We start from the raw sequence: 11,606 nt of genomic DNA on the forward strand, positions 1-11,606 counted from the left end.
AGACCCTGTTAAAAACGGTGTTAATTGAAAGTTTAAACATCTGAATAACACCGCTTCGAAATAAGTTTTACAATAGTTGACTTGTATCATCATTCCGATCAAAAGGCCAAAAAACATCGGTTTCAAATTCAAAAAAAACTTAACTCCTTTAAGTTTTTTTTAATGAGGATCTAATGAGAAAAATAGGGCGAAAGGTGAGACTGGTGACAAGAAGTTTTTGAGGTGAAAATATTATCGTCCAAACTACAAAGATGTGATATTATTAAAATCTAATTTGTCTTAAATGGGGTTGTTCGCCCTCATCACGGCGATGCAAATGTGCGTTATGAAAGCAACATTTCCCTTCGTCCAAACCCGAGCCCGTGTAAGGGCGTGAGCACATAGGGTGCTTCGCACCCTTGCTAATGTCAAGAATGTAATCTTGTGAGACCTTCTCCTTATAAGACACTAATAAGGTTATTATTCTACTAATGTGGGACAAACTCGTTTGTCCATTTCACCAATGTTTATATTTTCAAACACACATTTTAGAATCTCGATATACTCAATGTTTTAAGATCCGGGCCGGACCTCAACCCGGATGCCTTACCTGGTCACAGGTCGAACCGGACCGGAAGATCGAACCGAATATTGACTTGGATGACGTCATAAATAATATACTATGTATCTATATATAAATATTAAACGTATATAAAATAATATAAACTTATAAAATAAAAATATATCCTATTCTATCATACAAAGTCCAGTAAATAAATGCAGTTCTAAAAGATAGATATAGCCCACTTTAGGCTTTCACCAAAAGGCCTTTTAAAAGCCCATACGTTAATATTATTATTATTAAGGATAAGATTTTCTATGACATCTTTTTTAGAAAGTCACCAAACCCTTGTTTCATTATGTTCTTTGTGTCATTTGATATCACATTTGTAGACAAAATCTTCATCTATTTCTTGCTTTGAATGGCGATAATAAATCATAGTTGTAGACTTGGTACAAATACTATTGGTTGTTCAAATCATTGGAGATTTAATCAAGATTCGGCGACTCCTTCTCAAAACATTATAAAAATCCAGATCTAGTTTCAAAGCTTGACAAAAAAAAAGTTGGTAAAATTTATAATAACCGGTCCACCAGCCGGTTCACCAATTCTAGTCCGACCCTAAGTTCTACGAACCGTCCGGTTTTTTAAAAAACGGGTTTATAACATCACCCGGACCGGTAAAGGCACAAGTTCCCAGTCCAGTCCGGGTTTCAAAACATTGTATGTACTCATTAACCTTTACTTTTTGAACACGTGTCAAGTATAATTACTACATTTAAGTGTTGCATGATAAGTAGTGTTGCCTTTGAACCTTACTTTATGAAACATAGTTAGCCTCCTAGTGTGAGTAGACATGATGCCTTTGAATAAACCACCATTTGACGACGTATATATGAACCAAGTATTTACTTAAACCTTTCGTTAACAAGTCTTCAATGTTATCATTTGGTTTCACATAGTCCAACATAATAACACCCATTGAGAGTAGTTGTCGTATCATGTTGTGTCTACGTCGAACGTGCCTCGATTGGCCATTGTACATTGAGCCTTCGGCTATATCAATCGTTGATTAGTTGTCACATTGTATGCAAATAACTGGCAAAGGCTTTGGCCATCTTGGTATACACTCCACAAATTGATGCAGCCACTCCTCCACTTCTCTGGATTTATCCAAGTCGATTCCAAGCTATGGCCAATCCTTCAAGTGTGAAAACATGCCCACTTGTGGATATAGAATCCTTTATATCCGATATCCAATTTGCATCAGTGTATCCTTTTATCACGGGTAAAATGTAGACCATAATCACTTATGTATCTTAACTACCTTAGCACCCTTGTTATACTTTTCCGGTGTTTAGAACTTGGATTGCTAGTATATCTGCTTAATTTGCTCACATCATAAGCCAAGTCGGGTCTTGCGCAAGTTATAAGATACATTAGACTACATTGAGTACCCTAGCTAGTTGACCCACACAATCTCCTCAATTTTTCCTTAAATGTTGGGAGGTATCAACCGGAGTAGCGACACGTATGTCCTTAGAATTGAATTTCTCAAGTATCATGTCCACGTAGTGAGCTTGACTTAAGACATACCATTCTGGGTTCTAGTGATCTTTATTCCTAGAATCACATCTGCTATGGCCATTACGTTCATGCCAAACCTCGCTTTGCACATGTTGTAGTAGACTTGATCATTTTATCATCACTCCCAATGATATGCATACCATCTATAAATACATAAGATCACAAAACCTCTCGGCGTTTCTTTCACATAGACATACTTGACAACAGAGACATCCTTGAAACCTTAGCACCCGGTCCTTTAACCAAACAATCCTCTAAGCATTGAAAGAGCATAACAACACCTCCCCCCCCCCCCCCCCCCCCAAACCAACAAATATTCAGCCAATAATATATTGTCTACCAACCAGCTCCCAAGCCACAACAACTACCACCAAACCAAACCATCTATCAACCAACTCCCAAGCCAAAACAAATATCGCGCAAGATCCAGATACATGTGCCACAGATTTCTCCTCCAGCACGCACATTTTGCAAAATGCCGAGTTTCAGTAAACACCCCTAGGCAACAAATTTTGAGCCAACTATATACAAACTTATAAAAGTATCCAAACAAAGCAAGAGACTTTTTGTGACACCCACTTTACCCAACGAAATCTCTAACTTGAGGCTCGAATAGGATTTGGACATGAAGTAACCTTCCCAATAATTTTGCCAAAAAAAGTGCTGGATTTTCTTTAGCCCAATTCTACTCATCCTCTATATATTCATGCACGAAGGCTTTGATCAAACCTTCATGGTCTTCGAAAGTCCAAATTCAATCCCCCCCACCAATTTTATGCACTTCATGACTAACTAGTTTATGCACACCAACCCGATCCTTTTAAGCAAGATTTCACAGTTTCCCTTTTATACAAATTAGGAAACAAATCTTAAGAGGAAATCTCTCAACTAGGGGTGCAAACGAGTCAAGCTACTCACGAGCTATACTCGAGCTTGGATCGATAAAAATCTCAAAACGAATCGAGTTTTTTCTAGGTTGAGCCAAACCCAGGCTCAAACAAATCTCTTTTATACAAATTAGGTCGATCCTTTTAAGCAAGATTTCACAGTTTCCCTTTTATACAAATTAGGAAACAAATCTTAAGAGGAAATCTCTCAACTAGGGGTGCAAACGAGTCAAGCTACTCACGAGCTATACTCGAGCTTGGATCGATAAAAATCTCAAAACGAATCGAGTTTTTTCTAGGTTGAGCCAAACCCAGGCTCAAACAAATCTCGTTTAATTAGTTATATATCTTGAGTTTGAGCCTTGTATATGATGCTTGTTCAGACTCGTTGAGCCTTAATGACGATTTTTTGTATTTTTTTTTGTTTGGCCTATTTTGGGCTTATATGTAGTAAGTTAACACTTCACAACCGGGCTTGAGCCGAGCTTTGGCTTGTTTATAATACTAAACGAGCTCAGCTCAAGATTAGGGTCGTTTAACGTTTTTCTCCAAATATAAAAATAATAAAAATTGTATATAAATTAATTAATAAATAATAAATGATCGAGGCGAGCTCGATCAACCAAGCCCAATTAAGTTTAAAAAAACTCACGAGCCGAGCTCAAACTTTCGAAAATGAGATCAAAACGAACCCAGCTTAAGCTCAAGCCCTCGTATGTCAAAACAAGACGAGCTCGGGCCCAAGTTTGAAAAACGTGCCGAGCTCGTTGTTTAGAAATAGAGCTCAAAACGAGCCTAGCTCGGGCTCGAGCCCGCATATGTCAAAATGAGACAAGCTCATGCCCCAAATCCGCTATATCCTCCACAACCATACTTAAGTTGCAATAACCAAATTTGTCATGATAGAGGAAACCTAAGGTATTAAAGTGAAATTCTTAGAAATGGAAAAGGTCACAACTCACAAGTGGAATATGATATTACCAATAGATCACTCGTGTATTTAATTCTACAATATAGTATTAAAAAAGTGTGCCTTGAATAAATAGTACATTTCGATCTTTAGCACGTTGTTTTGAGACTACGGTGTTTTTATTTGGGAAAATAACGTAAATGGACGTTTGACTATCGTAATTTACTAAAATAAACTTTGACTTAAGCTTTTGACTAAATTATTCGACCAATCCTTCATGTACAAGTGTCTATTTCTCGGCTAGTGGCAAAGTGGTGTTTTGCATATGAAAGCAACCAGACGATGACAGATTTGGCACATACAACGATTTTGGGGAGATGAATGGAGGTGCGTGTTTGGGATAGAGGAACAGAGGGTCAAAGGCGGTGACTGGTTGGGAAAGGCGCTACCGGATTTTCAATGTTGCGGTAATATTTGGAAAGTGGCTTTCGGATTTGAATGTATTAGACGAAAATAAGCCTCGTGGGAGAGAGGAATCACGGAAATTTCTCGCTTGGGCGAGAAAATTTCTATTTTTTTAAAAGAAAAGTCCGTGGTTAAGTTAAGAATTTGTGATCAAATGTTCTCATTGGTAGTTGTCCCTTTTTATTTCTTTACCTTCCACATAATATAACATAGGATGCCAAAGAGTAATCTAAACAGGAAACAAAAAGTCCGTGTGAAACATTATATGAGAAGTGGCCGCATTTTCAGTTTTCATGTCATGTCCCTTTCCCGCATCATTGCACATGCTTGTACGATGACATATTGACATGATGAACACGGATTGTATTTTAGCCATGTCATTTAAACGTGTCATTTTGAACAAGTCTATATAGTTTCACATTTTGACAGCCTTCACAAAAGTGTTTGAAAATGTTACTATTGCATTTACTTTAATTATTATTTTATGGGTGCAGTTACTGTACGCTAATGCTTAGCGTACGGTAGGTACGCGAGACGCTTAAAGGCAAAAACCTAAAACGCTCAGAAAACGCTCACAAAACCTTAAACGCTCAAAAACCGTCTTTGTGAAAAAAAGTGAAAAGTTGATCGATTAACCATCCAAAACTGTTTTTTACGGTGAAGCAATTATTAATTGGATATGTATTGACGATTCCGAGATATTTGGATGTGATTTCATGGATCGATTCATGAAAAACGAAATTTGCGTACGTATTTATACAATAAGCATTAGTGTATTGGATCTTTTCTCTTTATTTTATAGATTGTGTAAAGAAACTGTAGTTAGAAAATTCATTTATTAATCACGTGTAGATATAATAAATGTTTATTGATTTTAAAGCCGGATTGTCTCTCTATAGTCTAGTTGGATAAAATCCAATATAATAAATCATATAAATAATAATTATATTAACAATAGGTTAATTAACTCTTTTTAAAACCCTAAAAATGATTTGATATCAATTAAATGGCTTGAATAGATTTTTAAAATAATTGAGTCATAAAGTAGTCTATCAGTAAGTATTCAAGAAACAAGTATACGTATAATTGGATCCAAAGAATGCATGTGATACATTTAAAAGTTGCTTTGTAACATGGCTAGTACTAACTCAGTTACATGCATACATAAAACTGAGCATCAATACTAATGTGTATCGTGGTTGTCTCCAATGGGGCAATAGTTTTGCTGAGTATGTAGCCTACTAACACTAATAAACTAGATCAAACTAATTTTCTTCCTTAATTGCCAAAAATGTTTTATGTCTGTTGATGTCGTTCTTCAACATACATTGCGGTATTTTTAAATACCCAGGAGTAGAATATTAGAAAGTTAGATTGTCGAAGGTAAAGAAGACTGCTTAGGGGATAGAAGAACTTGATGGCTCTAACTTTGAAAGTCCTTGTTAAGTACTTTTGATAAAACGATTCATGATTGTTAATGTTAAATGATGTTTTATAATTTGTAGATGGTATTTGAGTCCCTATTTATAAAGTAATATTTTATTCAACTCCCGTGATGATTATTTTAATGAAAGATATGTTTTTGTTGCGTAAATATAAATAACTAGATACCAATAGCATACGTTTAGGCCCCAAGATTGTTAGGTATTAATCAGAGTCGGTACGCAGCGGAAACACAAAAACACATGCACAAACGAAAGCAATTAATAAGAGACACGAGATTTTACGTGGTTCGGTCAAGGTGACCTACGTCCACAGGCTGCAACTAGGGTATATTTATTAAGCACAGTACAAAGATTACAGTACATGACCATGATATATATAGAGAACAATTAGGTTAAATGACTTAGGGACCAAGAAAACGTCAAATGGGTCATCCTCCGTAATTAAACGGGCCGCCCCCTTTTGTCTTATAATTGTCAACCAACGAACCCGGCCCAAAGGCCTTCATTAATCCTAACAATCTCCCACTTGAAGGCCTTGCGATAAACTCTAGCCCGCCATTCAAGTACAAAGCAATCCAGTCATCAGTAATATCAGTAATCTTTATTAACAAGTCTTCCAAGCTTCCAGTTCCCAAGACAAGCTAAGACTTACCACCTAGTTGCAGCACCCCCTTCAACATCAAGTACCAGAAGGGCCAGTTGAAGCTCCACCGAGCTCCAACTCGTCAGCAAAAACTGACCTGTCCTCTACCTCAACTGATACGCACGATCCATCAGTTCAAGAGATAACCCGAGAACCACTACCACTCTCCTCTTTTAGCAAGAGTTCCCCAGGAGAGATTTTATCAATCGGAATAACGGTTTTCGAAACCCAACGTTGTTTTGTAATTGTTCCCGCAACACAACCCGCGCTCCCACTGTCACCAAACCCCTGACTTGATTTAGACCTCCGACCCCGCTCAGCTTGAATCACCTTTGCACCAGGCTCCACTCTTGCAAATTGAACCTTATTCTGCTCCTTCGACTCAGCGAACCCGACTTTGTTTTGAGGGACGGTCATACTTCCCTCAGCATGCACCTGCACCATGTATAATGAACCATACCTGTTTCCACGAGCAATAACCAGACTACCTTTAGTTACCTTCCATTTACCTCCACCAAACTTTACTTCCATGCCTAGTTCATCCAGTTGACTAACATAGATAAGCCTTCTCTTCAACGATGGAATAACCCTAACATTCTTCAAGTTCCAAACGGTTCCCAATGGAGTTACCAAATTAACATTCCCCATACTCGTAACATTAAGAACATCACCATTAGCAATACGTACCTTCCCAAAGTTACCAACCTTTAGATTCACCATCGTCTCCCCGCTGTGCGTAGCGTGAAACGAAGAACCGGAATCCATGACCCAAGAGTCCACCATGCTATCAACACTGCAAAATAATGCCTCGTCATCACTGACGCCTTCATAAACCTGCTCAGCAGTGTTCACCTCAGCAGCCTTTCCCTGTAATTTGTTTGGACAATCACTCTTAATATGTCCAACTTCATTACACTTCCAGCACTTCACATTCTTCCGAGTTCTAGACGAACTCCTCCCTCGACTCCCACTGCTCCCGTTATTTTCCCTTCCCCTGCCAGCATAAAACATACCAGAAGATGATCCGCCATTCGTGCTTTTCCGGCGAACGTCTTTACCCAACACAATATCTCGGACCCCCTCAAATGTCTCGGACCCCCTCAAATGTCAAACCATCGGCCCCAGCAGAACTAGTAGAACACGACTGTAGCACGGTATCTCGTTGACGTCAGCGATTCAATAGAAGAACCCTAACATGCAATGTGGCGATTGAATTATGGTGGCAGAGAACCAACTACCCCTCCCAAGTCAAAACCTAATTGCAACTGGACAAATAATAATAATAATAATAATAATAATAATAATAATCTTTTATGTTTCTTTGTTATCCGTCACACAGACCCCAAACACCCCAAAAAGTTGCCTTTCTTTGTTTGAAAGATATGACAACACAATAAAAAATTGCACCTTCCTTTGACTTGCAAATTAATTCAACCCCAACCACCTTCTTGAATATCACGCCGAACCAAAATTCCTTCAGGTTTTACGAACGAATGAGCCGAAGAAATAGTCGCTCTCGTCTCCGTGCGCCCCGTGTGTTTACCAAACCTTCGGCTCTGATGCCATTTGTTAGGTATTAATCAGAGTCGGTACGCAGCGGAAACACAAACACACACGCACAAACGAAAGCAATTAATAAAAGACACAAGATTTTACGTGGTTCGGTCAAGGCGACCTACGTCCACGGGCTGCAACTAGGGTATATTTATTAAGCACAGTACAAAGATTACAGTACATGACCATGATATATATAGAGAACAATTAGGTTTAATGACTTAGGGACCAAGAAAACGTCAAATGGGTCATCCTCCATAATTAAACGGGCCGCCCCCTTTTATCTTCTAATTGTCAACCAACGAACCCGGCCCAAAAGCCTTCATTAATCCTAACAAAGATCGGGTGTTATAGCATACCTGTGTTTGTGCACTTGCATAGAGTTTGGTCTGATGCTTATGCTCTTTAGTGGGGAATTAGCCTAGAGCTTGTGATTTGATTGGTTGTTTCAATGTAGTTGGACTTTGGCCTCTATAGTGGTACAAGAAAGGCGACTATTCTTGTTCAAAGGGGTTCCGATTGGTGTTGTTGGGTCGGTTAATTTTTCTAATATGAAGCAAACTTTAAGCACCACAAGAAAAACCGTTTGAAGGTTTTTAAGGGCATAATGTTTGTACTCAAGTTCATATGATAAGAGATAACTAGATCAACCCTAGTATGTAACGGCTCTATCTGATACGTATGGAAGCCCACCAACCCAACACTAATTAATTGCTCATATCTCAAACATATATTAGTAAAGATCTTTGATTAATTGTTATGTTATGCTTACAACTACATCAATCATAAAGATAAATAGATTAAATGTTTGGATTTTATTGATAAGGAATACGGTAAAACGAGAAAACTATATTAGTCACTTTGTTGCCTTTATATTTTAAAATAACCGTATTGGCGTGCAAACGTGTTATGTACCTTGGTTTTTTAGTAACTTCATAAATCAATTTTACCTATGCATAATGAATAACTAAATGAAAGCGTCATTTGCCACAACAATACAACAAATCATTTGCTTATCCCGCTTCTTTTCTTAAATCAATTTTACCTATGCATAATGAATAACTAAATGAAAGCGTCATTTGCCACAACAATACAACAAATCATTTGCTTATCCCGCTTCTTTTCTTAATTTTTAATACTATCATTTATGGTTTTACGTCTCTTTTTCACATATTATTCTATAGTTTCACATAACAAAGATGAGGGCAATTTTACATTTATCTTTGCAAAGTCTATAAATGGAGGTTCAAATTGAAGAAACAAAAACCACACCACACCAACAATGAAGAAAACAATCTTCATCGTCTCTCTCCTCATCTTCCTCTCTCTCCCCACCCCCTCCCTCTCCGTCTCCAAACCATGCAACAAAAACGACGAAAAAGTCCTCTTTCAAATCAAGAAATCCCTAGGAAACCCTTACCACTTAACCTCATGGAAGAAAAACGAAGATTGCTGCACATGGTACTGTCTCAAATGCAACAAAGCCACCGGCCGTGTCGTCGAACTCACCATCTCCACCCGCAACATATCCGGCCAAATCCCTCCTGAAGTCGGTAACCTCCCGTACCTCCAATACCTTGCGTTCCGAAAACTCACCAACCTCACCGGTCAAATCCCATCATCCATTTCCAAACTTACTCACCTCACCATGCTCTCATTAAGCTGGACTAATCTCACCGGTCCAGTCCCTTCATTCCTTAGCCAACTCAAAAACCTAAACTATCTAGACTTATCATTTAATAAACTCACTGGCTCTATACCTCCAGAGCTTGCAACGTTACCGAAATTAACCGAAATTAACCTCAGTAGAAACAAGCTAACCGGTGTCATCCCGGAATCATTCGGGAAGTTCAGCAAAAACTTTCAATCTCTTCACCTCTCACATAACCAGCTAACTGGACAAGTACCCAAATCTTTAAGACACTTAAACTTCTCCACCGTCGACTTTTCACGAAACAAATTGACAGGTGATTTAAGCATGTTTTTTGGACGAAACAAGACGATCCAAATAGCTGATTTTTCAAGGAACACCTTCCAGTTTGATATTTCAAAGTTTATATTTCCGGCTAGTTTGACATGGTTAGATTTGAATCATAATAAGATTTATGGAAGTCTACCGGCTTCTTTGAGGGGACTAAATTTGCAGAACTTGAACGTGAGTTATAATAGGTTGTGTGGGAACATTCCTAAAGGTGGAGAGCTGCAGAATATGGCTACCACGTCTTATTTACATAACCGGTGCTTGTGTGGGTCTCCGTTGCCGGCTTGTTCCAAAGGATCTGGACTGTCCTAAATAAAGTTATGTTAAGATTGAATAAGTTTATTGTGGTATCTTAATTCAGGAATTTTAAGTGTTTATCAATGAATGTGTGCAACGCTTTTATTCATGACCGTTCTTAAGTAAACCCTGAACTTGATTATATATGTACTTTGTTTTAGTGATCCCCAAGGGCTTCACCTTAATTTAATGATTAGCTCTCATGAAGATTATGTGATAATATGGAAGTTTAAGTTATCATATATTAAGTGTGTCCTCAAATTCATGATGATCGTTATCACTTATTAGTCACACAATAACCATTTTTCAATCAATACTAACTTTTTACCCTACTTAGAGCATATGGAGTCCTTTCATTTTTCCCATTTTATCTTGCATGTAACATCATCTTCACATTAACTTTCCCATTTCCACATATGTCGTTCAATCTTATCCAAGTTTTTCCTGTTTTGATTTATTTATATAATTCAAAAATATTAATAATTCTTAAATTAATTAAGTTAATATCAAACAATATGTAAAACATGTTTAATGTGCTAGTGTAGCGGGTAAACTATAGTAGCAACATAAATAAACAAATAATTATAGCACTAATCCTCTAATAAGTTCCTGTACACTCCCCTTTGGAAGACTACAACTGAGTGTAAACAAAAACCAAAAAGCAAGATTCAAATTTGAGAGACTACTAATTCCAGTTTGTTTGGACACAATATGTCAACTTTACAAAAGTACGGGTAGGCTTATGAAAATTGTATATCACATGATACTCAAAAGAACTCCATTAAACAAAAATAATTTTGACATTTTATTCATTTCCAGTATTGTAAAAATGAATAAATAAATGAGTAGCTTGTGACACAAAGATACATAAAGTTACATATATGTCTCTCATATATTTCATAATATGTAATATCTCTTATTTGAGATGAAAATGTGTAGAAATTTATAGTTTTTTAGTAGTGGAAACAAATATGTAATCTTGTTAACCACATATTTTTTATTTTTATACACAATGATCTTTACTAATTAAAAAAATTTACCTATAATTGATCCTTACGAGTTTTTATTTTTTGAAATCGTTGTATTACATATTCGACCGAAACTTGTTAAAAAATCCCTTTATATGTAACAAATGTAAGAACCATTCATGTATCCATCCCTCATCCTATTAAACAATTCCATCTTCACATGAGGCAAGGCTAATGTTGTTTTTACAATCAAACCTTCAAATCACCCTAATTTTGACATATGTAACAAATGTAAGAACCGTTCATGTATCCATCCCTATCCTATTAA

The 11,606-nt window shown here is 37.2% G+C and overlaps 1 protein-coding gene across 1 annotated transcript; it reads left to right on the top strand.

Moving 5' to 3' along the window:
- Positions 1 to 9,314: 9,314 nt before the first annotated feature.
- On the top strand, positions 9,315 to 10,333 carry LOC143579495 (polygalacturonase inhibitor-like). The gene has a single exon (XM_077062785.1). The coding sequence runs from the start codon at positions 9,315 to 9,317 to the stop codon at positions 10,323 to 10,325; it is 1,011 nt and encodes a 336-aa protein (XP_076918900.1). The 3' UTR covers positions 10,326 to 10,333.
- Positions 10,334 to 11,606: the final 1,273 nt, after the last annotated feature.

The sequence above is a fragment of the Bidens hawaiensis genome, unplaced genomic scaffold, assembly GCF_021521415.1.
Source record: "Bidens hawaiensis isolate Kalapana, Puna unplaced genomic scaffold, B.hawaiensis_p1.1 tig00029860_1, whole genome shotgun sequence".
Classification (NCBI taxonomy): Eukaryota; Viridiplantae; Streptophyta; class Magnoliopsida; order Asterales; family Asteraceae; genus Bidens; species Bidens hawaiensis.

Excerpts from the sequence above, each read along its gene's own strand:
- LOC143579495 (XM_077062785.1), top strand. The coding sequence starts at position 9,315 with ATGAAGAAAACAATCTTCATCGTCTCTCTCCTCATCTTCCTCTCTCTC.